This window comes from Erinaceus europaeus, chromosome 18 (assembly GCF_950295315.1).
Source record: "Erinaceus europaeus chromosome 18, mEriEur2.1, whole genome shotgun sequence".
NCBI classification, from domain to species: Eukaryota; Metazoa; Chordata; class Mammalia; order Eulipotyphla; family Erinaceidae; genus Erinaceus; species Erinaceus europaeus.
The window spans coordinates 44,748,899-44,775,315 of NC_080179.1; the positions used below are offsets into that span (position 1 = coordinate 44,748,899).

Consider the following 26,417-nt stretch of genomic DNA (forward strand, 5'->3'; position numbering starts at 1 on the left):
GAGACAGGCCTGTGGGGACATGGGGTTAGCCTCCGGGTCAGATGGGCTCTAGTATTACCTTCACATGATGGGTCACTTCTCATCTCACCCGATTATAAAGGCAAGCTAGAGGACACGCCTTTAGCAGGACAGACCTGGATATTATTGTAACTCAAAACCACCAAGGGGCCAGGAGTGGCTCACCTGATAGAACAGTTTGCTGTACATGAGGGCCTGGGTTCGGGCCCTTGATCACATGGGAACACCATGCAGGGAGAAATTCCAGAAGTCGTGGAGCAGTGCTGTGTTATCGCTCCTTCTCACCTATTTAAAAAACAACTACCAGGAATGGTGGAATTGTGCAGACAGAGCCCCAGCGATAAACCTTGGGGCGGGGGCATCAACTATCTAGTTTAAACACGGTGTGTTCTTCACCCTGAAGACTCTGGCGGCCCAGGCTATGAGGAAGCAGAGCGCTCCCGGAGCTTTCACCAAGGCCAGAACTAGATAGCTGCTGGGAGGAGCAGCGGCTGGCCAAGGAGACCCCCCTCCCCGTCTGAGGTCTCCACTCCCAGACTTCCTCTGGCCCAATGTGCCTATGGCTCCTCCCGGGGACTCCTAGGCTTCTTGCCACTCGGTGCCGCCTGCCTTCTAGGACGTGCTGGGTTTGACCAGCAGGGCTTTCAATCTTCTGAGACGCTCTGCTTCCCCATTCACAATGTACACGAGAAATCAAGACTGGAAATGCTGGAGGAAAAGGCCAGTCTGTAGGCACCAGGCTGCCAGGAAACTGAAGTGGCTCATAGGAACAAACGCTTCACAAAAGCTTTATTGCTAGTCACATCTACAGTGGTCAATTCAGTTACAATCAACTCTTAGTCCAGTGCAGTGCTTCTAATATAAGTCATATAAAATCGTGGGACAAACTCAACAGTGCACTTAATATAAAAATAAATTACATTTCAAAGCTACCGCAAAGCTTTTACACTTATAAAAAGTAAACACAAAGTCGTTAGTGAGGTCCTTTTAATTGTCTATAACATCCTGACGGGAAGATAAAAAAAGAGCAAGAGGTTGGTGCTAAAGTCTCTGGTAGAGACATCCTGAGAAGGAACGGAGTTATTGTCTCGAGTGATGTGGGAAGAGAACTTAAACATCCTCTCTCAGAACTGGGGAATAACCACAGCTCTATCAACACGCGAGCACAGCAGCCAGGGATCAGGGGAGTTAGCTACACTCCAAGCTCTTCATCCTGTGGACAGATAGGTAGTGAGAGCTGCCAATGTCCTTCTGGTCATTAAAAAAAAAACATGGTGTTCCAACAAAGTGGTGGAGGGCAAATCAGACTGTTGAGACCTCACAAAGCTCCTCAGAGTGGGTGTGAATGTGGTGTCCGGGACGGTGGGCAGAGAGTCCCGCTCCTTTCCCTGCAAAGCCTGAAACCCAAGCAGCCCGTCTGTCAGCCAGCCACACCTGGCTGTTGACCGGCTCTGCGGCTCGTGTGTAACAGCTGACCTGAGCAGCAGAGGATCTCGGCTCTCGAGAAAAGCTTGTAGATCTCTAAATGAAAACTGTAAAGGCATCTAAAAATAAAATTCCCCCTTGAGGGCCTTAGAAAAAGGACAACTTTTTCTCCATGTGAGTTACTGCCGGGTAGTTCTGCCCTAACAAGGTCTCTGGGATGACCCGAGACTTCATCCTCTCGTGAGACACCCAAGAACAAGCAGTCCAAATGCAAGTTGAGAGACCAGGAATCTCATCCTGACTTAGCCACAGGACATCTATGATTGTATCAGAGCAGATGAAGGGAGTGCCGGGCGGTGGCACACTGGGTTAAGTGTACACAGTACAAAGCACAAGGACCTGTGCAAGTATCCCAGTTCGAGCCCCTGGCTGTCCAACTGCAGGGGAGTTGCTTCACAAGCAGTGAGGCAGGTCTGCAGGTGTCTACCTCTTTCCCTCTCTGTCTCCCCCTCCTCTCTCAATTTCTGTCCTATCCAATAAAGAAAATGGAAACAAACAAAAAAGGTCTCCAGGAGCAGTAGATTCAGAGTGCAGGCACCCAGCCCCAGCGATAACCCTGGAGGGAAAAATCAAAAAGGAAAAAAAAGTTACAGGCTATTAGAAATACTTCCATTTTTTTTTCCCCCTGAAACAACCTAACAATTTAAGGAAAACTGCTACGGGTAGGTCTGCATTTATCTAAGTCGACAGACCCTCCTGGCTCCTTTGTTCAGCCATGTTTCTGAAAGGCAGGGATGAAAACAAGGAGCCTTTCCTGTCAGGTGACGGGTGGCACAGTATGAGCAGGGCCGTCCCAAAGGTGATGCTGAAAAGCCATGAAACCTGCTCTCACACAGCACTCTGCGCGCTCGGGAGAAGTCTCGGGCCGCTAAGTGACACCCGCAGGCCTTATTTCAAACTGCCACGCCACATCTCTTTTCTCCCACAAGGGCGGTAAAGTGGACGGGTGGGAGACTGTTCTCTCCCCATCCTCGAGTCAGCAGCAAACGCCCGGCCGCAGAGCCCAGGCCGAGTGCCCTCAGCAGTGCACACAGAACCCCTCAGAAGGTGGCATCTGTGACAGTCAGGTCCTGGCCATCCCCACACCAACAAGGGGGTGGGAACTGAGGACAAAGAAGGCCTGCTGCTTTCTAAGTGGCTGCTTGACATCGCCCGTTAGTCACAAGTTCTAATGAGCTAGCGCAGGGTCTAGAATGAAGACCATCACAGAGCTGCTGGGCCCATGTCTCAAGTGGCCTTCTGTTCTGTTGCCAATCCAGCCCATTGTCCCAGCTACGTATCAGCCCCAAACTGCCTTCCAGTGAAGGCCTGCTAACAGCATCTAGCTGGAACGCTCAAATCAACTATTGTTCTTGCTCTTTTAAAAAATCTCATTACTCTTGGCTTAGCTGTTGCCAGCCTTTCTTTTAAGCTCTACACTATGGTAGCCTGGGAACCTCACGGAGATACAGAAAGACTTCCAGTCTCGCAAGGTAGGGCTATTTTATCTCGACAGATTCAGATGCACAGGTGGGGTTTAATCTTTTGTAATCTACTCCGTGCCCTGCAGGTCACCAACCTGTGCACTCACCACATCCGCCTCTCCCTGTCTCCTTAACCAGTCATCGCTCATCTCCCTGCTGGCATCCTCTACTGACTGACACAGCATCCCGTTCCCTACGGACACATTCACAGAGCTCCCCAGCCCTGCCCTGCTCTGTCTCTCCCTTTTTGCATGAACAAAACCAGGCTGAGTATTACAGCAACTCTGAGGATGGCACCAGCAGCAGATATGACAGGAAACTTATACTTGACAGATATTTACAGATATTTATCTACAAAGAAGTGCCTGTCTATATCCATCAATATTATGACAAGAATATAGGTACTCAGACACAAAAGTTAAATATTTTCAACCCCGGAATTCCTAAACTTTACAAAGTATAAACGAGGTGGCACTCTCTACTGAGCTGGATGGAAGCTGGGGCTTTCCAGGCTTGCAATGGCTCAGCAGCTCTGAGGGAGAAGCACAGGCTAGTCTATCTGGGCTTGTCAGAACACTGAGGATCTGACATCAGCCCAAGATGTCCCGGGTAAAGCCCTGGTTCTAGACGTTACAGCAGGGAGAAAAATTGTTTTACAATCAAGCTGGCGAGAGTTCTTCCAACAAAATTCACATGCTTAGCATAATGGCTGTGGGGAAGCAGCCAGCAAGAAGTGCCAACTTTCTTTGCTTCAACAAAATTGTTTTGTGTAAAAGTGGTTTCCAGTCTTTAAGGCTCCCTGGGAAACGGTACAAGATTAAAATTCCTGAGCTTTCTAGTCAGACACCAGTGTCCTGAGCACATGACGAGTGCCCAGGATAGTCGAAACCAAGGAGCTTGTCACTGTTGCCGGGCCTCTACCACTCTGGACAGGTAGGAAGAGACAGAGAAAGACAATGGAGCAGAGTTTCCGCTAGTGTACTGAGGGCTGGGCTTGAACCTTGGCCATGGGCATGGCAAAGCAGGCCCGGTGATTTTTTGCTGCCCCTAAACCAGTTTTAAAGACAATAAAACTGGGGGCGGGGGTAGACAGCATACTGGTTATACAAAGAGACTCTCTTGCTCCATAGTCCTAGGTTCAATCCCCCACACCATCATAAGCCAGAGTGAGCAGTGCTCTGGTGGGGAAAAAGACAAAAAAACAAAAAAGGATAGCAAAACTGCTCTTTTCTGCTGAGCGACACAACGACCACATAAGACACCCAACAGACAGCAGAAAACTAAGAAGTGAATTCTGTCACTAGAAGTCCAATGCGCTATCCATTGCGCCACACAGGCACCTAAGAAGTGAATTCTAAGCCTTAGCTCAGTCCTCTCTAGTGGGGACTTTACAGACATGGTTTACGCCCACAGTAACTGATGCAGTCTGTTTGGGGGTGTTGGAGGTTCAGGCAGTTAGTGGCACACTGTTCTCCATAATGAACATGCAGTTGCTCCTTAAACAACATTTTTTTTTTTTTTTTTGCACAGACCAAAAGAGATAGGGATAGTATGCAGAAGTTTTAAAAACTGACAAAATTCCTGGGGGTCAGGCGGTAGCACAGCAGGTTAAGCGCATGTGGCACGAAGCACAAGGACCAGCTTAAGGATCCCGGTTCGAGTCCCCGGCTCCCCACCTGCAGGAGAGTCACTTCACAGGCAGTGAAGCAGGTCTGCAGGTGTCTGTCTTTCTCTTCCCGTCTTCCCCATCTCTCTCCATTTCTCTCTGTCCTATCCAACAATGAGTGATGTCAACAGTAACAATAATAACCACAACAAGGCTACAACAAGGGCAACAAAAGGGGGGGAAATGTCTTCCAGGAGCAGTGGATTCATGGTGCAGGCACTGAGCCCCAGCAATAACCCTGAAGGGAAAAAAAATCCTGACAAAAGTTCCTAATGTAATGCGAGGTACACGTCCCCGAAATGTGCTGTCTATAGTGTCAGACACTGTAGGAAGATTCTCCATTTTTGTCTTATTTCAGTTTTTCCTAGAGTCTCTAAGCTCCAAATGTAATCAGCGTCTATGAACGGAAAAGGGAGTCTAAGCCCTGGGAGATATTGGCAGTCCCAGAAACTACCTGCACTCCCCTTCTGGCTCAGGGACAGAGTCAGAGCCTGAAGAAGACACAAAGTCCCAGAAAATCTTTAGCTCACTTTCTTCTTCCTGGCTGAGAAGTCAGAGAGTGAATGAGTAGTGTAAGTAAGTGCTCCCGGGGGGGAGGGGGGGGGTACCCGAGAAATAAGATGGGTAGTTGATGTTGTATACTCTGGCTCAAGGTTGGTCTTACCTTCATGTGAACTTTTGAGTATTTAAGACAGTCCAGTAGAAATTAAAATGTGAGATGTTTTAAAGGTCTTTGTATTCGAAACTCTCTTTAGTGTTATAATTGTCAAAGAGCCATTCCTTAATCTGCCTAACGCTCTCGTTAATTCCTTAAACAAATACTTCCCAGCTAGTGTACTGCAATTCCCGTAGCAGGAGCCTGATGGCTCACCCTAGTGACACTGGAGAGAGGAAGAGCATCCAAAACAGAGACCTGAGCCAGCCTAGCTATGGAAGTGCTGTGAGTAATTAGAACCACTAGATGGAGCCAAGAGGGTGCAGGAAATCACTGGGAAAGTAATTTCCTCGTTTGGGTGATTTATCACTCTGATGAAATTATAGAAAGTACATGACCAGACACCCTCATTTGGGCAAATCCTAAGCTTAATTAAACCCTTCCAGTTGGACGGAAAAATGTAGCTGCTTTTTCATGGACTTGAAGGCAAAGCTGGGTGGGGTTCTTTTTGTCTGTCTGCTTTGCTTTGCTTTGCTTTTTCACCCAGAAAGGAAGAACAAGCAAGCTCCTGAATTTCAACACATGCCGGCAGAGACGGACTCCAGCACGGACCGCTGAAGGGTACTGGGCTTTGCAGTCAGAGATGCGTTAGCTCCCCTAGAGCTCAGTTGTCAGTAAACACTTCTTCTTCAAGATGGCGTCTTCAGGCAACGCTGGGACAGAGCTGAAAGGAAAGGAGGATGGGTTATTCATCAAGATCACCCGGGATGGGGGCAGCATGCATCTCTCCATGAGAGGCAGATGCAGCATACTGAGAGTAAACGACAAACCTAAACACGTATGTAACGACACCCAACTTCGTTAGCAAGGCGGTGTCCCAGCAGGGTAACTGGTGCTTAACCCCAGTCCCTCTGGCCTAATCCTGCAGAATCCTGGCAGCAAAGCTGAGGGGGCAGCAGCTGGGGTGGGAGCGCCCATAACTCAGTCAGTCTCACATTCTCAGTGGCAACCTGCACACCCATCTTCACACGCGTGTGCTCCTTGAGTCTCTCCAGGGCTTCCCTTGCTTTTTCCTCAGCTTCCACTCCTTTCCCACTTCAGGTTTAGATGTGAATGTTCTCTTCTCTGCTAAGTTGGTTACTATTTATTAGTATTTGTTATCTAGCTACTCCCAAAATGTGTTGAGGCCCTTTAAAACAGAATTTTATATTAAGAAGTCCACAGTCAATCTGAATCTGTGGAGATGGGACCCAGTCATGTTTTTTCATATCATTTTACTAAGGTTTTTTAATGGATTTTTTCTTTTTTAAAAAAATATTTTATTTATTTATTAATGAGAAAGATGAGAAAAAGAACCAGACATCACTCTGGTACATGTGCTGCTGGGGACTGAACTAGGGACCTCTTGCTTGAGAGTCTAGCACCTTGGCCACTGCGCCCCCTGTGGGACCACTGGATTAAAAAATATTTATTTATTTATTTATTTATTTATTTATTTATTTATTCCCTTTTGTTGCCCTTGTTTTATTGTTGTAGTTATTCTTGTTGGATAGGACAGAAAGAAATGGAGAGAGGAGGGGAAGGCAGAGAGGGGGAGAGAAAGATATAGACACCTGCAGACCTGCTTCACCACTTGTGATATGACTCCCCTGCAGGTGGGGAGACAGGGGCTCGAACTGGGATCCTTATACTGGTCCTGTCGCTTTGTGCCATGTGTGCTTAACCCGCTGTGCTACTGCCCAACTCCCTTTATTAAGATTTAAAATTTTTTAACATATTTATTTATTTTCCCTTTTGTTGCCCTTGTTTTTTTTAATTGTTGTTGTTGTAGTTGTTACTGATGTCGTTGTCATTAGATAGGACAGAGAGAAATGGAGAGAAGAGGGGAAGACAGAGAGGAAGAGAGAAAGACAGACACTTGCAGACCTGCTTCACCGCCTGTGAAGCAACTCCCCTGCAGGTGGGGGCCAGGGGCTAGAACCAAGATCCTTACTTCAGGTCCTTATGCTTCGCGCCACATGCGCTTAACCCGCTGTGCTACTGCCCGACTCCCTTTATTAAGATTTTTGCTGAATAGAGACAGAGAGAGAGGGGAGGGGGAGACAGAGAGGAAGAGACAGAGGGACACCTGCAGCTCCACTTCACCTCTCATGAAGCTTTCCCCCTGCAGGTGGGGACCAGGGGTTGAACCCAGGTCCTTGTGCAATGTAATGTGTACGCTTAACCAGGTGCACCACCGCCTGGCCCCCAGTCATAATTTAAAAAAAAAAATGTTGCTTTTTTATTTTGCCTCCAGGGTTATTACTGGGTTCAGTGCCTGCACCATGAATCCACTGCTCTTGGAGGCCATTTTTGCCCCCGTTTGTTGCCCTTGTTGTTGTAGCCTCGCTGTGGTTATTATTATTGCCATTGTTGATGTTGTTCGTTGTTGCATAGGACAGAGAGAAATGGAGAGAGGAGGGGAGACAAAAGAGGGGGAGAGAAAGACACCTGCAGACCTGCTTCACCGCCTGTGAAGCGACTCCCCTGCAGGTAGAGAGCCAGGGGCTCGAACCGGGATCCTTACACCGGTCCTTGAGCTTTGTGCCACATGCGCTTAACCCACCACCCAACCCCCCCAAATCTTACTTTTATTTATTAAGAGATAGACGGAGTCAGAGAGAGATACAGAGAAAGACATGGAGAAAGACCAGAGCGCTACTCAGCTCTGGTTTGTGGTGGGGTTAGGGATTGAACCTAGGACCTCAGAGCCTTAGGCATGAGTCTGTTTGCTTAACCATTATGCTGTCTACCCAGGCCAATTTTAAAATTTTTTTAAAAATTAAGTTTCAATCAAGTTCATTTTTAAAAGAACTGACTTGTGGTCTGGGAGTCGGCGCAGTGGATAAAGCGCTGGACTCTCAAGCATGAGGTCCCAAGTTCGATCTCTGGCAGCACATGTACCAGAGTGATGTCTGGTTCTTTCTCTACCTTCTCCTATCTTTCTCATAAATAAATAAAATCTTAAACAAAAACAAAAAAAAAGAAGAACCAACTCAACTGATTCAAGCATGATGGATTTCATTATTTTGCCCTCCTCTCAGATCTCTAAGAACTACGGCTCCAAATGAAGTGCTCACCTGGTCACAGCGTCCACTAAGAACGGAGCTGGGGGAGCGATGGGTGCGACTGCTTCTCTACTGCCACGGCCCTCCTGCCCCTCCCAGATCGGTCCACTTCCTGCGAACCCATTAGAAACGACACTGCTCTGCTGAGGGAAACAAACACAATGTCTGAGCAGAGGTGGCAGCACCCACCCAGTGGTTAGCGCTATAGCTCCAAAACAGTATTTCTTTTCTGCTATTCTTCACTTGGGTTTTTACATTTGACTCTGCCAGCACCCTTAAGCATTTATAAACGAAAAGGTTAAATCCCTAGGTTGAAGACATGCAAGCCCTCACTAGAACTCAACTGTTTCCTGCGACTGCCTTGGTGGGCAGCTGTCAGTGTTCCATCTCCCCTGGACAGGTGTCAGAACACCAACCTGCTCTTTCCTTCTCCACAGGACACTGGCTTCCCACCCCCGGTTCTGGTCTCCTACCTCTCTCCTTTAGAGAGTAACTCACGTTAAGGAAGCTGGTAACCGCCTAGGCCTCGCTCTAGATGATAGCTAAAGGAAAATGCACCATCATGAACTTACTGGCACAATCCAGCGGGGTGTGATCATGGAGGTTGAAGGTACCTAAAATAAAGTCCATATATTTACTTTCAGAGAAGACTGACTTAATTTTCATAATTGTGCTTTAAATTCTTCCATTACAATGAGAGGCACTGTTGGCCATGAAGTTGTTTTTTATTGTCTTCAAGGTTATTGCTGGGCTCAGTGGCAGCACTATGAATCCACTCCTCCTGGAAGACTTTTTTTTTTTTTTTTTTTTCATTTTATTGGATAGGACAGAGAGAAACTGAGAGAGGAGGGGGAGACAGAGAGGAGAAGAGAGAGGCCAGGCAGTGGTGCACCTGGTTCAAAGCACACATTACAGTGAGCAAGGACCCAGGTTCAAGCCCCTGGTCCCCTCCTACAGGGGCAAAGTGTCCCAAGTAGTGAAGCAGGTCTGTAGGTATCTCTCTGTCTTTTTCACTATTTCCCCTCCCATCTCAATTTCTCTCTGTCTCTATCTAATAAACAAACAATTTTTTTAAAAAGAGAACATTTAAAAAGAGAGAGGGAGAGAGAAAGACAGACACCTTCACCACTTGTGAAGTGACCCTGCTGTAGATGGGGAGCCGGGGGCTTGAACCTGGATCACTGCACAGGTCCTGAGGTAACAAGGACTCTGAAACCAGATGCTCTAGCTTACCATTTAAGAAAGCTGTTGGGCAAGGATAGATAGCATAATGGCTATGCAAAGAGAAAGTCATGCCTGAGGCTCTGAAGTACCTGGTTCAATACCCTGCACCACCATAAGCCAGAACTGAGCAGTGCTCTGGTGTTTCTCTGTGTCTTTCTCTCGCTCTCAAAAATAAAATTAAATAAATAAATAAATAAATAAGTAAATAAGAAGAAAAGAAAAAAGAAAGCGACCATAGCAGCCCAGGAGGTGCACAGCAGACAGAGCACCTGGCTTGCAAGCCTGAAGCCCAGAATCCAGTTATTGGGCATTGCATATCAGAGTGATGCTCTGAGTCTCTCTTCCTCTCCCAAAATAATAAGGAAATGACCACATTGGAACTAAACTAACACTTAACAATCAACAAAAGATTAGTAATAGTCCCAAAATGTGGAAGCTCAACAGTACACTTCTTTGACCTCTGGGTCAAAGAGGAAATAAAGGAAGAAATCAAAATGTTGAGACTTCAATGAAAATGAAGACACAAGCTATCAAAATATTTGGGACACAGCTAAGGCAGTACTGAGAGGGAAGTTCATAGCTATACAAGCACACATTAGGAAACAAGAAAAAGCACAAATGAACAGCCTGATTGCACATCTTAAAGACCTAGAAGAAGAAGAACAAAGGAACCCTAAAGCAACCAGAAGGACAGAAATCACTAAAGTTAGGGCAGAAATAAATAACATTGAGAATAGGAAAACCATACAAAAGATCAACGAAAGTAAATGCTGGTTCTTCGAAAGAGTGAACAAAATTGACAAACCTTTAGCCAGACTCACAAAACAAAAAAGGGAGAAGACCCAAATAAATCGTATACTAAATGAAAGAGGAGATATCACAACAGACACCGCAGAAATTCAACATATCATGCGAGGCTTCTATGAACAACTATATGCCACCAAGCTAGAGAACCTGGAAGAAATGGACGAGTTCCTAGATACCTACCAACTTCCAAAACTAAGTAAAGAGTAAGTAGATAACATAAACAGGCCCACCACAGCTAATGAAATTGAAACAGTTATCAAAAATCTCCCCAAAAATAAAAGTCCTGGACCAGATGGGTTTTACAAATGAATTCTACAAAACCTTCAAAGAAGAACTAATACCTCTACTTTTAAAAGTCTTCCAGAAGATTGAAGACACTGGAATACTCCCTGCCAGCTTCTATGAAGCCAGCATCACTCTGATACCAAAAGCAGACAGGGACACAACCAAAAAAGAAAACTACAGACCAATATCTCTGATGAACATAGATGTGAAAATATTGAACAAAATTCTAGTCAACCGGATACAGCAGTATATTAAAAAGATTGTTCATCATGACCAAGTGGGGTTTATCCCAGGCATGCAAGGTTGGTTTAATATATGTAAATCAATCAATGTGATCCACCACATCAACAAAAGCAAGACCAAAAACCACATGGTCATATCAACAGATGCAGAGAAACCCTTTGACAAAATACAACATCCCTTTATGATCAAAACATTGCAAAAAATGGGAATAGATGGAAAATTCCTGAAGATAGTGGAGTCTATATATAGCAAACCTATAGCCAACATCATACTCAATGGTCAAAAACGGGAAGCATTTCCACTCAGATCAGGTAGGTACTAGACAGGGCTGCCCACTATCACCATTACTATTCAACACAGTGTTGGAAGTTCTTGCCATAGCAATCAGGCAGGAGCAAGGAATTAAAGGGATACAGATTGGAAGAGAAGAAGTGAAACTCTCCCTATTTGCAGATGACATGATAGTATACACAGAAAAACCTAAGGAATCCAGCAAGAAGATTTTGGGAATCATCAGGAAATACAGTAAGGTGTCAGGTTACAAAATTAACATTCAAAAGTCAGTGGCATTCCTCTATGCTAAGCTAGAAGAAACTGAAATCCAGAAATCAACTGTTTTACTACAGCAACTAAAATAATAAAATATCTAGGAGTAAACCTAACCAAAGAAGTGAAAGACTTGTATACTGAAAATTATGAGTCACTACTCAAGGAAATTGAAAAAGACACAAAGAAGTGGAAAGATATTCCATGTTCATGGGTCGGTAGAATTAACATCATCAAAATGAATATATTACCCAGAGCCGTCTACAAATTTAATGCTATCCCCATCAAGATCCCAAGCACATTTTTTAGGAAAATAGAACAAATGCTATAAATGTTTATCTGGAACCAGAAAAGACCTAGAATTGCCAAAACAATCTTGAGAAAAAAGAACAGAACCGGAGGCATCACACTCCCAGATCTCAAATTGTATTATAGTGCCATTGTCATCAAAACTGTTTGGTACTGGAACATGAATAGACACTAACCAGTGGAATAGAATTGAGGGCCCAGAAGTGAGCTCCCATACCTATGGAGATCTAATCTTTGACAAAGGGGCCCTGACTACTAAATGGGGAAAGCAGAGTCTTTTCAACAAATGGTGTTGGAAACAATGGGTTGAAACATGCAGAAGAATGAAACTGAACCACTGTATTTCACCAAATACAAAAGTAAATTCCAAGTGGATCAAGGACTTGGATGTTAGACCAGAAACTATCAGATATTTAGAAGAAAATATTGGCAGAACTCTTTTCCATATAAATTTCAAAGACATCTTCAATGAAACGAATCCAATTACAAAGAAGACTAAGGCAAGTATAAACCTATGGAATTACATCAAATTAAAAAGCTTCTTCACAGCAAAAGAAACCACTACCCAAACCAAGAGACCCCTCACAGAATAGGAGAAGATCTTTACATGCCATATATCAGACAAGAGTTTAATAACCAACATATACAAAGAGCTTGCCAAACTCAACAATAAGAAAACAACCCCATCCAAAAATGGGGAGAGGACATGGACAGAATATTCACCACAGAAGAGATCCAAAAGGCTGAGAAACACATGAAAAAATGCTCCAAGTCTCTGACTGTCAGAGAAATGCAAATAAAGACAACGAGATACCACTTCACTCCTGTGAGAATGTCATACATCAGAAAAGGTAACAGCAGCAAATGCTGGAGAGGGTGTGGGGTCAAAGGAACCCTCCTACACTGCTGGTGGGAATGTAAATTAGTCCAACCTCTGTGGAGAACAGTCTGGAGAACTCTCAGAACGATAGAAATGGACCTATCCTATGATCTTGCAATTCTTCTCCTGGGGATATATCCTAAGGAACCCAACGTATCCATCCAAAAAGATCTGTGTACACATATGTTCTTGGCAGCACAATTTGTAATAGCCAAAACCTGGAAGCCACCCAGGTGTCTAACAACAGATGAGTGGCTGAGCAAGTTGTGGTCTATATACACAATGGAATACTACTCAGCTGTAAAAAATGGTGACTTCACCGTTTTCAGCCGATCTTGGATGGACCTTGAAAAAATCATGTTGAGTGAAATAAGTCAGACACAGAAGGATGAATATGGGATGATCTCACTCTCAGGCCGAAGTTGAAAAACAAGATTAGAAAAGAAAACACAAGTCGAACCTGAAATGGAATTGGAGTATTACACCAAAGTAAAAGACTCTGGGGTGGGTGGGTGGGTGGGGAGAATACAGGTCCATGAAAAATGATGAATGAAATAGTGGGGGTTGTATTGTTAAATGGGAATCTGGGGAATGTTATGCATGTACAAACTATTGTATTTACTGTTGAATGTAAAGCATTAATTCCCCAATAAAGAAATAAATTATTTAAAAAAAAAAAAGTCAGAAAGAGAAGGATGAATATGGGATGATCTCACTCTCAGGCAGAAGTTGAAAAACAAGATCAGAAAAGAAAACACAAGTAGAACCTGAAATGGAATTGGCGTATCGCACCAAAGTAAAAGACTCTGGGGTGGGTGGGTGGGGAGAATACAGGTCCAGGAAGGATTCAGAGGACCTAGTGGGGGTTGTATTGTTATGTGGAAAACTGAGAAATGTTATGCATGTACAAACTATTGTATTTACTGTTGAATGTGAAACATTAATTCCCCAATTAAAAAAAAATCAGAAAAAAAAAAGAAATGAATCTTAAAATTGTCTTTCAGAATTTTGAGCTCTTTAATCTAAAACCTTACTAATATAAGAATTTAAGTCATTTAATAGGCTTTCTTCACCTTTAGTATCCAGTTGAACTCTTACCCCCCCAAAAAAAAAAATGAAAGGGGGAGAGAGAGGGAGAAGGGAAGAAAGAGAGAATGGCCCCCAGGCGTGGTGGAGTCCTGGTGCAAGCACTGAATTCCAGCAGTAATCCTAGGAGGGAAAGAAAGTATACTTACGTGAGGTGTGATTGTGTGGTCAATTAGATTCTCAGTTAGAGATAAAAGCAAGGCATCCAATTCATCTGTAGCATCCTATGGGAGACAAGGTGCATGTGCTGTTAAATGACCCCCTTTATCAGAGTACACTTTCCCATGATGTCTCAAGTCTTAAATCTGACTCAGGCCTGGTTGGTGTTAGCCTTACCAATAGGACACTCTGGAACCACTGTTATTAATGTTTCCACTTTTGCACAGGGGAAACTAGAATATAATCAGAATCCGAAAAACTGTTAGGTACATTTTCATGTAGCTATTTCTTTTGGGGAGACAAAACTTAGATACTATTAAGACTGTTCTGACTCTTAGCTTGAGTTAAGACGAGAGAGGTAAAACATTCAGCACCAGAGACAGTAACAGAGACACTTTGATTCCAAATACTCTGATGTGTGGGTACTTTACTGTCTGTAAAAATGTACAATATAAACTTCTCATTAATATTAAATTTTTTGCTTATTAGCATTTGAAGTGCCACATAGAAGACACAGATCTATACTACAGAGCACGAAGGTGAGAATAGTTTTTTTCTTTTACAACAAAATTTATATTTTGAACTGCTTAAACCGTTTAAGTCCAAGGTCTGAATTCAGTCAGTTTACAAATCTGATAGATTAAAACCTTAAAGAAATAAAGTCAGATTAAAATGTAGGCAGTTATAGAACTTGGAATGTTCAATCTACTCTTTCCCAGGCATACTGAATTAATAGTGATCTATAAGACTGTGAGTTACTAAGAGTAAGAGTACAGTTCCACACCACTCCCGCCACCTAAGGACTGTTTCCCACCCCACCCCACACAGTGAACCTGAAAGCCACCTCCCCATAGAGCCCTTTACTTGGGTGCAATACACCAAATCCAGTCCAAGCTCTACACTGTCTTTCCCCTTTCTGTTCTTACTCTTCAGCTTCTATAGGTGAGATCATTCCATATTCATACTCGTCTTGAGAATACAAAGAATTTTAACATGGAAGATGAAATTCCAATCTGGAAATGGGTATCTATAGTATTCCACATAAGGGAAAAACAGGTCATTTATGCATTTCTTTCTTTCATTTCATTGGGGGGAGAGGCTAGTGACTTACAAACAGTTGTTGGGTTTTTAAATTTCTATTTACCTGCTTTTAGGCTGTGCTAAATCTACTCATGAATGTGAACATTCAACTTAATTTTAATGACACACATGAAAAAGCCATTCTTGCTTCTCATCATCTCCCTCCTGCTACCCCTTCTCCTTCCCCTCTAAGGTCTAAGCGGTGCACACAAAGGCCCTCATATGCATCTTTTCCGCAGTGCACTGAGGTCCTCTCTGCCTCTGGACTAGAAGTGGTTTCAGAGCAGCCAGGATTCGTTCATATCTGAACATCCAGAGCCTGACACGCGGCCACACATTATACTGTACAGTGAGCCTTTGAGCTAAAGGTCTTCTTCTAAATCCATCAAGTTCACTGAACACTTTCCAGAGATCATTCCAAGATGTCAATACACCTATCAGTTTAGACTTTTAGTTAGCAGAGTAGAAGCTCCTGATTGAAAGTACTCAATACTGAAGTGTATCTAACCTAGCTTGTTCATTTCATGCAATCATCTGAAAAATTATAGACCTAAATGTTAATTATATGGATTCTATGGGTAGTGAAAATACAGTTTATTTCTAATTTTTATGACATATTGATAAATTTATTACAATACATATGCTTATGCTCATGCAATGAAAGAAAATGGCAAATGTTCATTTATAAGAATAATTTTTCACTTAACTTGCAAATTAAAACATTCATGATTTCTGCACTAGAAAAATATAGCAAGCAGATACATGAAATGCAGGAAGGTTTCTTCTTTTCTTTTTTAAGCTTAAAAAATTATTATCTTTATTTATTTGATAGAGATAGCCAGAAATCTAGAGAAAGAAGGAGACAGAGACACCTGCAACCTTGCTTCAGCACTTGTGAAGCTAACTCCCTGCAGGTGGGGAACAAGGGCTTGAACATGAATTCTTGTGCATTGTAATATGTATATTCAACCCTACCACCAGATCCCAGGAGGCTTTTTTTCAATTGTCATTAGGGTTTATCATTGGATTTGATCTAAACACACCACGCTTCGTGGCCATTTTCCCTTTTTTAAAATTTTTTTTTCTTTTTTTTTATATTTATTTATGTATTTTCCCTTTTGTTGCCCTTGTTGTTTAACATTGCTGTGGATATTGATGTTGCTGTTGTTGGATAGGACAGAGAGAAATGGAGAGAGGAGGGGAAGACAGAGACGGGGAGAGAAAGACAGACACCTGCAGACCTGCTTCACCGCCTGTGAAGCGACTCCCCTGCAGGTGGGGAGCCAGGGGCTCGACTTTTTTTTTTTCTTGGATACAATAGAGAAAAACTGAGAGAGAAGGAAGAGAGACAGAGGGCGACAGAAAGAGACACACATGCAGTACTACTTCACTTTTTTTTTTTGCCTCCAGGGTTATGGGGGGGGGGGGGGTCAGTGCCAGAACTACGAATCTACTGCTCCTGCTGACCATTTATTTTTTTCATTTTATTGGACAGGACAGAGAGAAACTGAAAGGAGAGGGAGAGACAGAGAGGGAGAGACACAGAGAGACACCTGTAGACCTGCTTCACCACTTGTGAAGCTTCCCCTCTGCAGGTGGGGAGCCAGGGGCTCGAACCTGGATCCTTGTGTAGATCCTTGCACTTTGTACTATGTGCATTTAACCTGGTGCACCACCACCAGCCTCCCCTCCCCCACCCACTTCACTTCTTATGAAGATTCCCCCTTGCGGGTGGAGGACAGGGACTTCAATGAGTCCTTGCACATGGTAACTTGTGCTTTCAGCCAGGTGCACCACCACCTGGCCCATGAAATGCAGGAGTTGAGATAAGCTGCACAATACTGCAGCACAATCAAAGACAGATTTCTATTGTATCAGCAACTTTATTTCAATCCATCGACATTTATTTAGTTCCTCCTACAGACTATCTACTGTTTTTTAATTTTATTTTATTATTTATTAATGAGAATGATAGGAAGAGAGAGAGAGAGAGAAAGAACCAGACATCACACTGGTACATATGCTGCTAAGGATTGAACTAGGGACCTCATGCTTGAGAGTTCAGTGCTTTATCTATTGTGCCACCTCCCGGATCACAGACTATCTACTGTTTAAGACACTAAAGAAACAGCATTAAAAAACATAAACACACACACGTGCATGCCACTCAAAAAAAAAAACAAAATTTGAGTAAGGATCCTGAGATCTTGTGAGGAGCTTGACAGTAAGATCCTCTCTAGAGAACTGAAAGCTTGATGTCTTTCTCAAACTTTATCTCTGGTGACAGTCAGAAACTAGACCTCTTAGGTCATGCGGCAAAATAAAACACAGTATGGTCTATGGAGAAAGCTTATAGAATGACAGAATTCTTACCTTTAGAGCAGAACTGCCTTCTGCAGTTGTGGTGTGCAGCAGAGAGAGAGCGTCTTGAGGGAGGGGCACACTGTTCCCATTTAATGCAGCGCTAGGAGGGGAAGACAAAGTCACACCATGAAGGACTTCTCTCGACACAGACAGTATTTCCAAAGAAACATCCTCAAGAAAGAAGTACACATTCATGGAGAAGAAATGAGAACTTGGAGGGGAAGGTGCCAGAAGCCAGTGCGGCACTCCCAAGTCTTTGTGAAACCCCTTCCACACAGAACAGTCTTCATATCCAAGCCACACTCATCCAGAGGTGGATCAAAGTGGTGGGTGGACTACTTGACCTAACTCCTAAATCTCAGTGAAATCACAAAAAAGATCTCTCTCTCACAAGAAAGTAATTCTTTTTATAAATTTTTTATATTTACTTATTTTCCCTTTTGTTGCCCTTGTTTTTTTTTATTGTTGTTGTAGTTATTGTTGTCATTATTGATGTCACTGTTGTTGGACAGGACAGAGAGAAATGGAGAGAGGAGGGGAAGACAGAGAAGGGGAGAAAGAGACACCTGCAGACCTGCTGCACCGCCTATAAAGTGACTCCCCTGCAGGTGGGGAGCCAGGGGCTCGAACCAAGATCCTTACGATGGTTCTTGCACTTTGGGTCACGTGTGCTTAGCTCACTGTGCTACCACCCGACTCCCAAGAGAGTAATTCTTAAGATTTCAAAACCAATATATGATATCAGCAGCAGTTCAGAAGTCTTTAGGAAACCCTGAAAGATACACAGTAACACATGATTTCAAGATTACAGACTGAGGAAATGTTGTGGTCTACTCAAGACCAAGTCTAAAAAAAATTATATAAAATACCAAGAGGTTGAGTTTTATGAAGGCCATGACAAGGGAAATTCGATAAGTGGAAATGACATGGGCTATCTGAGATGGGAGAACAAGCAGGAGACCATGAGGACATGTCACCGACTAAGGACAGAGGTTAGGAAGTCCTCCGGTGAGAAGTCCAGACTGGTGCAGAGATGACTATAGGATACAGTATGAGGGATGTGCTGTCCTTATATAGGAAGAAATATACACTATGTCAATTTGGAACAAAAATGTGTGCCCTAATTTAAATATGAATAACTTTTGGTAGACCCAGGCAATAACAGTTAAAATGAAGACATGGGGGAGTTGGGAGGTAGCGCAGTGGGTTAAGCGCATGTGGCACAAAGCGCAAGGACCAGGAGTAAGGATCCCGGTTTGATCCCACGGCTCCCCACCTGCAGAGGAGTCACTTCACAAGCGGTGAAGCAGGTCTGCAGGTGTCTGTCTTTCTCTCCCCCTCTCTGTCTTCCCCTCCTCTCTCCATTTCTCTCTGTCCTATGAAACAATGACAACAACAATAAAACAAGGGCAACAAAAGGGAATAAATATTTTTTTAAAATGAAATGATGGATGATTAAAAAACTATAAACGTATCAACAACAACAACAAAATTGGATTATGTTAAATGAGTGAATTGTATGGTATTTTAATTATATAGCAATAAAGATATTGTTACAAAAATAAGTGAACTGAATAGATATTTCTTTTACAGATCTGTCTATTTACTTACTTTGGAGAGAGAGACTGAGGGGGAAGCAAAGAGACACCTGCAGCACCGCATCACCGCTCGTGAAGTTTCCCTCTGCAAGGGAGGGTCAGGGGCTTGACCTGTGTACTGTAACAGGAGCAATCTACTAGGTATGCCACGTCCCAACTCCTCAGTGGATATTTTTTTAAAAAAGATTTATTTATTTATTGTTTCAGGGGTTATTGCTGAAGCTCAATGCCTGCACCAGGAATCCAAGGCTCCTGGAGGCCACTTTCCCCATTTTGTTGCCCTTGTTGTTGTTGTTGTTGTTGCTGGACAGGACAGAGAGAAATCTAGAGAGGAGGGGAAGACAGAGAAGGGGAGAGAAAGACAGACACCTGCGGACCTTCACCGCTTGTGAAGCAACCCTCCTGCAGGTGGGGAGCAAGGGGCTCAAACTGGGATCCTTAGGCGGAGGTCTTTGCATTGAGAGGGGAGGGAAAATTTGAGGAGAGAGACAGAGAGAAATCTGCAGTCCTGCTTCAACACTTGTGAAGCTTTCCCCCTGCAGGCGGGGGCCAGGGGCTTGATCCTGGGTTTTTTTTGTAGACTGCAATATGTGCGCTTAACCAGGTACACCACTGTGGGGCACCCCTGAATAGACATTTCTCCAAAGACATTGAAGTGAAACAGATTCTATCATTATTAGACCTTATGTAAATGAAAATCAAAATCATGAGTCGAGCGGTAGGGCAGTGGGTTAAAGCACAAGTGGCGTAAAGATCAAGGACCAGCGTGAGGATCCCAGTTCAAGCCTCCATCTCCCCACCTGCAGGGGGGTCGCTTCACAAGCGATGAAGCACGTCTGCAGGTGTCTATCTTTCTCTCCCCATCTCTGTCTACCCCTTCCCTCTCCATCCTATCCAACAATGACGACATCAATAACAATAACAATAATAACTACAAAAATAAAACAACAAGGGCAACAAAAGGGAATAAATAAATAAGTAAATATTAAAAAAAAAGAAAATCAAAATCACAACCAAATACCACCACATATTCACTAAGATAAGAATATTTTCGAGCCCCTGGCTCCCCACCTGTAGGCAGGTCCCTTCACAGGCGGTGAAGCAGGTCTGCAGGTGTCTGTCTTTCTCTCCCCCTCTGTCTTCCCCTCCTCTCTCCATTTCTCTCTGTCCTATCCAACAACAACGACATCAATAATAACTACAACAATAAAACAACAAGGGCAACAAAAGGGAATAAATAAATAAAATAAATAAATTAAAAAAAAAAAAGAATATTTTAAAAATAAAACATAGTAAGATTTGACCAGGACATGTGGAAGCCGGAACTTTCTCAGATTCCTAGAGGGAAAGAAAAGTGTTGTGGCTCTTTGGGAAGACAGTCTGGCAGTTCCTCAAAAAGGTGAACATGGAGTAAGTGCATGACTTAGCAGCACCCCTTCTGAGCATTTATTAAAACTGAAGGCATGACTGTAAAAAAAAAAAAAAAGGCAGGTTTGTGTACTCAACCAGGGCCACCACCTGACCCCTGAATGGTAAACTCTATAGTATGAAAATTATAATTAAACAAAATGCTTCAGCTAGATAGCTTACGTGGGAAGGCACACCTGATTGAGAGCACATGTTACAATGCACAAGGACCCAGGTTCAAGTCCTCAGTCCTCGCCTGCAGAGGGAGTGCTTCCTGACCGAGAAAGCAGTACTTACTATAGGGCGTGCACGTGCATGCGTGTGTGTGTGTGTGTGTGTGTGTGTGTGTGTGTGTGTGTGTGTGTGTGTGTGTGTCTTCTCCTCTATGTCCCCTTCGCTCTCGATTTGTGTTTCTATCTAATAAATAGTAATTTCTTAAAAGGCATGAAAAGGTTTGGAATTAGATGAAAGTTTATGTAAGAATTTTTTTTAAAGAAAGCTTTAATTTTTAAAAAATATTTATTTATTCCCTTTTGTTGCCCTTGTTTTATTTTTATAGTTATTATTATTGTTGTTGTTGTTGGATAGGACAGAGAGAAATGGAAAGAGGAGGGGAAGACAGAGGGGAGAGAAAGACAGACACCAGCAGACCAGCAGACCCCTGCAGGTGGGGAGCCAGGGGCTTGAACCAGGATCTTTCCACCAGTCCTTGCGCTTTGCGCCAAGCTTTAATTTTTTTATATTTATTTATTTTCCCTATTTGTTGCCCTTGTTGTTTTTCATTGTTGTAGTTATTAATGTTGTTGTTGTTGATGTTGTTGTTAGATAGAACAGAGAGAAATGGAGACAGGAGGGGAAGACAGAGAACGGGAGAGAAAGATTGACACCTGCAGACCTGCTTCACCGCCTGTGAAGCGACTCTCCTACAGGTGGGGAGCTGGGGGCTCGAACCGGGATCCTTACAGCGGTCCTCGCGATTTGCACCACTTAACCCGCTGCGCTACTGCCCGACTCCCTATGTAAGAATTTAGTGCATTTATTTTTATTTAATTTTATTTATTTATTTGATAATAGCAGAGAAATGGAGAGGTGAGAGGGAGAGGGAGACAGAGACAACTGCAGACCACTTCCACTCTCAGGAAGCTTCGTCTCTGTAGGTGGGTACAGGAGACTCAACCCAGGCCCTTGGAGCATGGTGACATGTGCGATCAACTGGGCATGCCACCTCCCGGCCCCTCACTTAACACTTTCAGATCCTGAAAGGAAAGCAGCCACTCACTATCATCAACAGTCATTTTGAATGATACTATCTGGAAGTAAGTTGGAGTAAATTGTAGGTTCCAGTTCTAAAGGTTCAGATTTATTTCTATAGTACGGTGGTTGTCACTTTTACCTCATACAAAAGTTCAGTTAAACTTTTATAACTAAGCATCCTATTCCCACTATCTTTCACACAGGAAAAATGATGAGATTTTTCTAAAAGCTGAACAGTATCAATACCATAACACTAAAAATTTAAAATTAATTAAAGAGTTAAATCATAATTCCAGTTTTACCCTCATCATCAATTATTATATTTGTTGATTATTAACTGTAAAGGTTTATATACAAATATTGTTACCATGGTTACATTATGTTGATTACAGTATCTGGAGTTAAAGATGATAAATCAAAAAACTCTTCACTGTTCTGAATAATGGAAAAGAAACATATAGATTCATTCAACAAAACTTAGCGCCAACTAAGCACAGAACTCTAAATGTAGAGGGGGAGTAAAACAGACGTAAACACCAACATAAATGATGTCATCACACTCATTAGAGAGAAAAGGAGCAGAAGGGACTTGGAAGAAACAACTAAGGTGAGTTCCATAAGATAATTCTGAAAGGGGAGTCGGGTGGTAGCATAACGGGTTAAGCGCAAGTGGCACAAAACATAAGGGCAGGCCTAAGGATCCCAGTTCGAGCCCCCGGCTCCCCACCTGCACGAAAGTCACTTCACAAGCAGTGAAGCAGGTCTGCAGGCGTCTATCTTTCTCTCCCCCTCTCTGTCTGACGACATTAATAGCAACAATAATAACTACAACAATAATAATAATAAAAGGGCAACAAAAGGGAATATATTTTTTAAAAAGATAATTCTTAAAGTTCACAAGAGCAAAGCCACTGTGACAACAGAAAGGCACAGAAGTTAACTCTCAAATCTAAAGAAAGGCGCGTGCATTCCTTAGCAGCTATCTTATAAGATCAAACATTTCTTCAGCAGCTCTATTTGCTCTGTAGTTGGAATCAGCTGAAGAGGAGGGTGTAAAGAAACTAGTTAGGAGGATCTCTGAATACTCTCCAATGAGGCAGCTATGCAGTAAGGAGGAGACGATGAGTCAAGATACCTTTGAACTATATCCTCACCCCTTCAAGCTATCTTCCAAACTGATACCCTGAAGCCACATGCTAACAGATTAAGAAAGAAGAAGACAATCAAACAAAAGTAAAAAGGGAGAAAAAAAGGCCATCAATTTAGTTCACTCTACCCAGAACTGTACCTGTTTGTGGCAGCATCCTGAACACGGGCATTTTTATGACTTAATAAGCTATCTTCTCTTGTAATCTATGAAAATTAAATAATAAAAAACATTAAATCTTTACTGAGAAGAAAGACATGCATTTATATTTATTTTCAGTAAAATCAGAAGTGTCTTAGTTCCAAAAAGAGGTAATTCTATCTCATCCATGGAACTTCCACTGTCTCTGTATTTACTATGTAATCCTACCCACACCCACATAAATTCACAATCCAAGTTCCATTTCAGTATACTGTCACACCAGACAGCTCTCAATCATTTAAGACTCTGTTATGTGTTAATCGATAAATACAGAATCCAAAATGATTCAATGCCAGCCATTTACAATTTCCATACTAAAAGAAGAGATAGAGGTTAAAGCTGCATGTTTGTTTTCCCCCTAAACATCAGAGAATATTTAGGGACAAGTTCTAAAACATTTTCAAAATCAGTCTGATTTTCCCTCAGCTTTATTACAATATCATTTTAAGAACAGATTGATTTATTTATTGCTGTGAGAGAAAGAGAAATGAGATATAGGACCATTAAGTACTCTGGCACATTCAAAGCCGGGAATCTAAGTCAGAACCTCATGCTTGAGAGCCAGCACCTAGGAGGGCCATGCCAGTTGTTGATCTTAGCTACTTCAGAAGTCTTCTGCCACAATGAATGACCCTGGCCACAGGCTTTTACTATGGGTGCCTCTCGTTGAGCTCAGTCAAAGGACCATTGGGAAATTTATAACATCATTCACAGGCCATATAATATCATCAACTTCAATATTAACACTTAATGCTGCTATGAAAAAAGGCCCTAGATTTCCTGAATTTTGATTCCTGCCTGCAGTCCTCTTGTCCGGGGAGACCCAATGATTCTGCTGGGCAGATGTTCTCCGCCCTTGGGCTAAATACAGTAGTTCCACTTCACTACCAGTGTGATGCAAGCTGTTATCCTGAGAAGGCACTGAATTCTCTGAAGTCAGTGCCTTTTCCACATGAACTGAGACCATTTCCTCTCTGCTGAAACATGGTGAACTGTGCTGGTTTCTGAGTGATAAACCAGCTTTCTCCTACAACGAACCCACTTGGTCATGAGGAGCCACTTCCTCTGATAAACTGCTGGGGGGTGACCTGCTTATGTTTTATATGGGGGCTGGGTGGTGGTGCACCTGCTTGAGCACATGTGTTACAGTGTTTAAGGACCCAGGTTCAAGCCCCCAGTCCCCACCTGCAAGGGGAAAGCTTCACAAGTGGTAAAGCAGGGCTGCAGGTATCTCTCCCTCGCTATCCCCTTTTCATCTTGATTTCTGGCTGTTTCTATCCAATAAATAAACAAAGATAATTAAAAAAAGGAATAAAATGTGGCAGGGGCCAGGTGGTGAGCACACAGTTAAGCGCACACAGTAAGAAATGCAAGGACATATGCAAGCAAGGATCCCAGTTCGAGCCCCTAGCTCCCCACCTGCGGGGGGGGGTCACCTCACAAGTGGTGAAGCAGGTCTGCAGGTGTTTATATTTCTCTCCCCCCTTTTAATTTCTCTCTATCCTACCCAAAAAATTAAAAATTAAAAAAAAAAGAAAAGAAAAAGCCACAGGAGCAGTGGATTTGTAGTGCAGGTACTGAGCCCCAGTGATAATCCTGGAGGCAAAAAAAAAAAAAAAAAAAAAAAAGAAGGAGAAGGAGGAGGAGGAGAAGAAGAAAAAGAAGAAGAAGAAAATGTGGCCACCGTCAGAGCCTCATTCTGGGGAATCTGATTTTAACCCTTACATCCTACGGGGGATCTTCACTCTCAGTTAGTGCTCCACTGCAGCCCTTCCCTCTCGATCTATTTTAATCAGAAATTAGAGTTGAGAAGGTGTTTTGCATCTTGAAAATGTTTCTTAGCAACATTCTTTTTCTAATCAGCAGTTAAGTCACTGCTGCTGACACTCATGTATTGTTTCTTCTTCATGGCTTCTTAAGCTCTTTTCACTTCACCAGAGTTTTCCTTTTTCTTTCCATCATCAGGGTCTCACTACTTTGGGCCAATTCTTTTTTCAGATAGAAAGTGAAAAACGGGGGGGGGGGGGGGGGATAAATACCACAGCACCAAAGCTTTTCGCCCTAGTTGCTCTCACTACAAAGCAGCCGTCCTTCTGGTGAGTGAGCCCTCTTGCTGACACAAGACTTGTATGAGGCAGCTTACCTTGTGCACTGCTTCTACTTGAGCTTTCAAGATGTTACTCTTCAAGTCAGGAGGAACTCTCCTGGCATTCAATCCAGGGCTCTCAATAGCATTATTAAGACATTTCTCAGTCAACTTCACCACTTCCTCCTAGAAATTAATAGTAAACTGTAAGCAACTTAGATGGGATACAGTTTAATAGAAATAGGAGTGACGAAAGGCCATATTCAGACAACTAAGACATCACATTTCTTAAATATCAAGTCCTAGTCCAGAAATAGTCAGCTCCTACATGTGATCTCAAACTAAGGTTCAAAAATTATAAACAGGGGTCGGGTGGGTGGCGCAGTGGGTTAAGTGCATGTGGCACAAAGTGCAGGGACCTGCGTAAGGATCCCGGTTCGAGCCCCCAGCTCCCCACCTGCAGGGGAGTCGCTTCACAGGCGGTGAAGCAGGTCTGCAGGTGTCTGTCTTTCTCTCCCCCTCTCTGTCTACCCCTCCTCTCTCCATTTCTCTCTGTCCTATCCAACAACGAACAACATCACCAATGGCAATAATAATAACCACAATGAGGCTACAACAAGGGCAACAAAAAGAGGGAAAAAATGGCCTCCAGGAGCGGTGGATTCATGGTGCAGGCACCGAGCCCAGCAATAACCCTGGAGGAAAAGAAAAATATAAACATTAAATATAAATCAGTAACAACCTCTAGCCCAATTTCCTGTCTAAACAGCTGAGTAACAGAATCTACCACCGTATCAAATGCCTAGATTTCAACTACCTGCAAGAAGACTGTGCACTGTGTCCTATAAACCACTGGGCTGGATGCTAGCTTAGTGCCTACACAAGTTTATCCCTATGGTTTTGGGTTTTTTTAAAAAAAATATTTATTTATTTATTCCCTTTTGTTGCCCTTGCTGTTTTATTGTTGTAGTTATTATTATTGATGTCACTGTTGTTGAACAGGACAGAGAAAAATGGAGAGAGGAGGGGAAGGCAGAGAGGGGGAGAAAGATAGACACCTGCAGACCTGTTTCACCCCTTGTGAAGCGACTCCCCTACAGGTGGGGAGCCGGGGGCTCGAACCGGGATTCTTATACCAGTCCTTCAGCTTTGTGCCACCTGCGCTTAACCCGCTACGCTACTGCCCAACTCCCTATCCCTGTGGTTATATGCCTGTCACCACACAGACAGACAGTTGTTTAGGATTGTATAATAGAGCCATAAACAGGTTACTTTCAGGTACAGGAAACAGATGAATAAAGCACAAGTCCAATCAATGACGATCATAGTTAAAACAACAGAAACTAA

At 43.2% G+C, this 26,417-nt stretch overlaps 1 protein-coding gene across 3 annotated transcripts in view; it reads right to left on the minus strand.

Moving 5' to 3' along the window:
* Positions 1 to 790: 790 nt before the first annotated feature.
* EPB41L5 (erythrocyte membrane protein band 4.1 like 5) overlaps positions 791 to 26,417 on the minus strand; it is a 114,153-nt gene continuing 88,526 nt past the window's right edge. Inside the window, exons 19-25 of one of the 3 annotated variants that reach the window (XM_060177983.1) lie at positions 25,128 to 25,253; positions 22,925 to 22,989; positions 17,387 to 17,477; positions 13,924 to 13,998; positions 8,967 to 9,008; positions 8,407 to 8,537; positions 791 to 6,011 (exon numbers count right to left, since the gene is read on the minus strand). In XM_060177983.1, the coding sequence (XP_060033966.1) occupies positions 5,945 to 6,011; positions 8,407 to 8,537; positions 8,967 to 9,008; positions 13,924 to 13,998; positions 17,387 to 17,477; positions 22,925 to 22,989; positions 25,128 to 25,253 (597 nt within the window). In that variant the 3' untranslated portion in view covers positions 791 to 5,944. Of the gene's footprint in view, positions 6,012 to 8,406; positions 8,538 to 8,966; positions 9,009 to 13,923; positions 13,999 to 17,386; positions 17,478 to 22,924; positions 22,990 to 25,127; positions 25,257 to 26,417 lie in introns of all 3 variants that reach the window. The other 2 variants (XM_060177982.1, XM_060177981.1) reach the window with 2 other exon arrangements.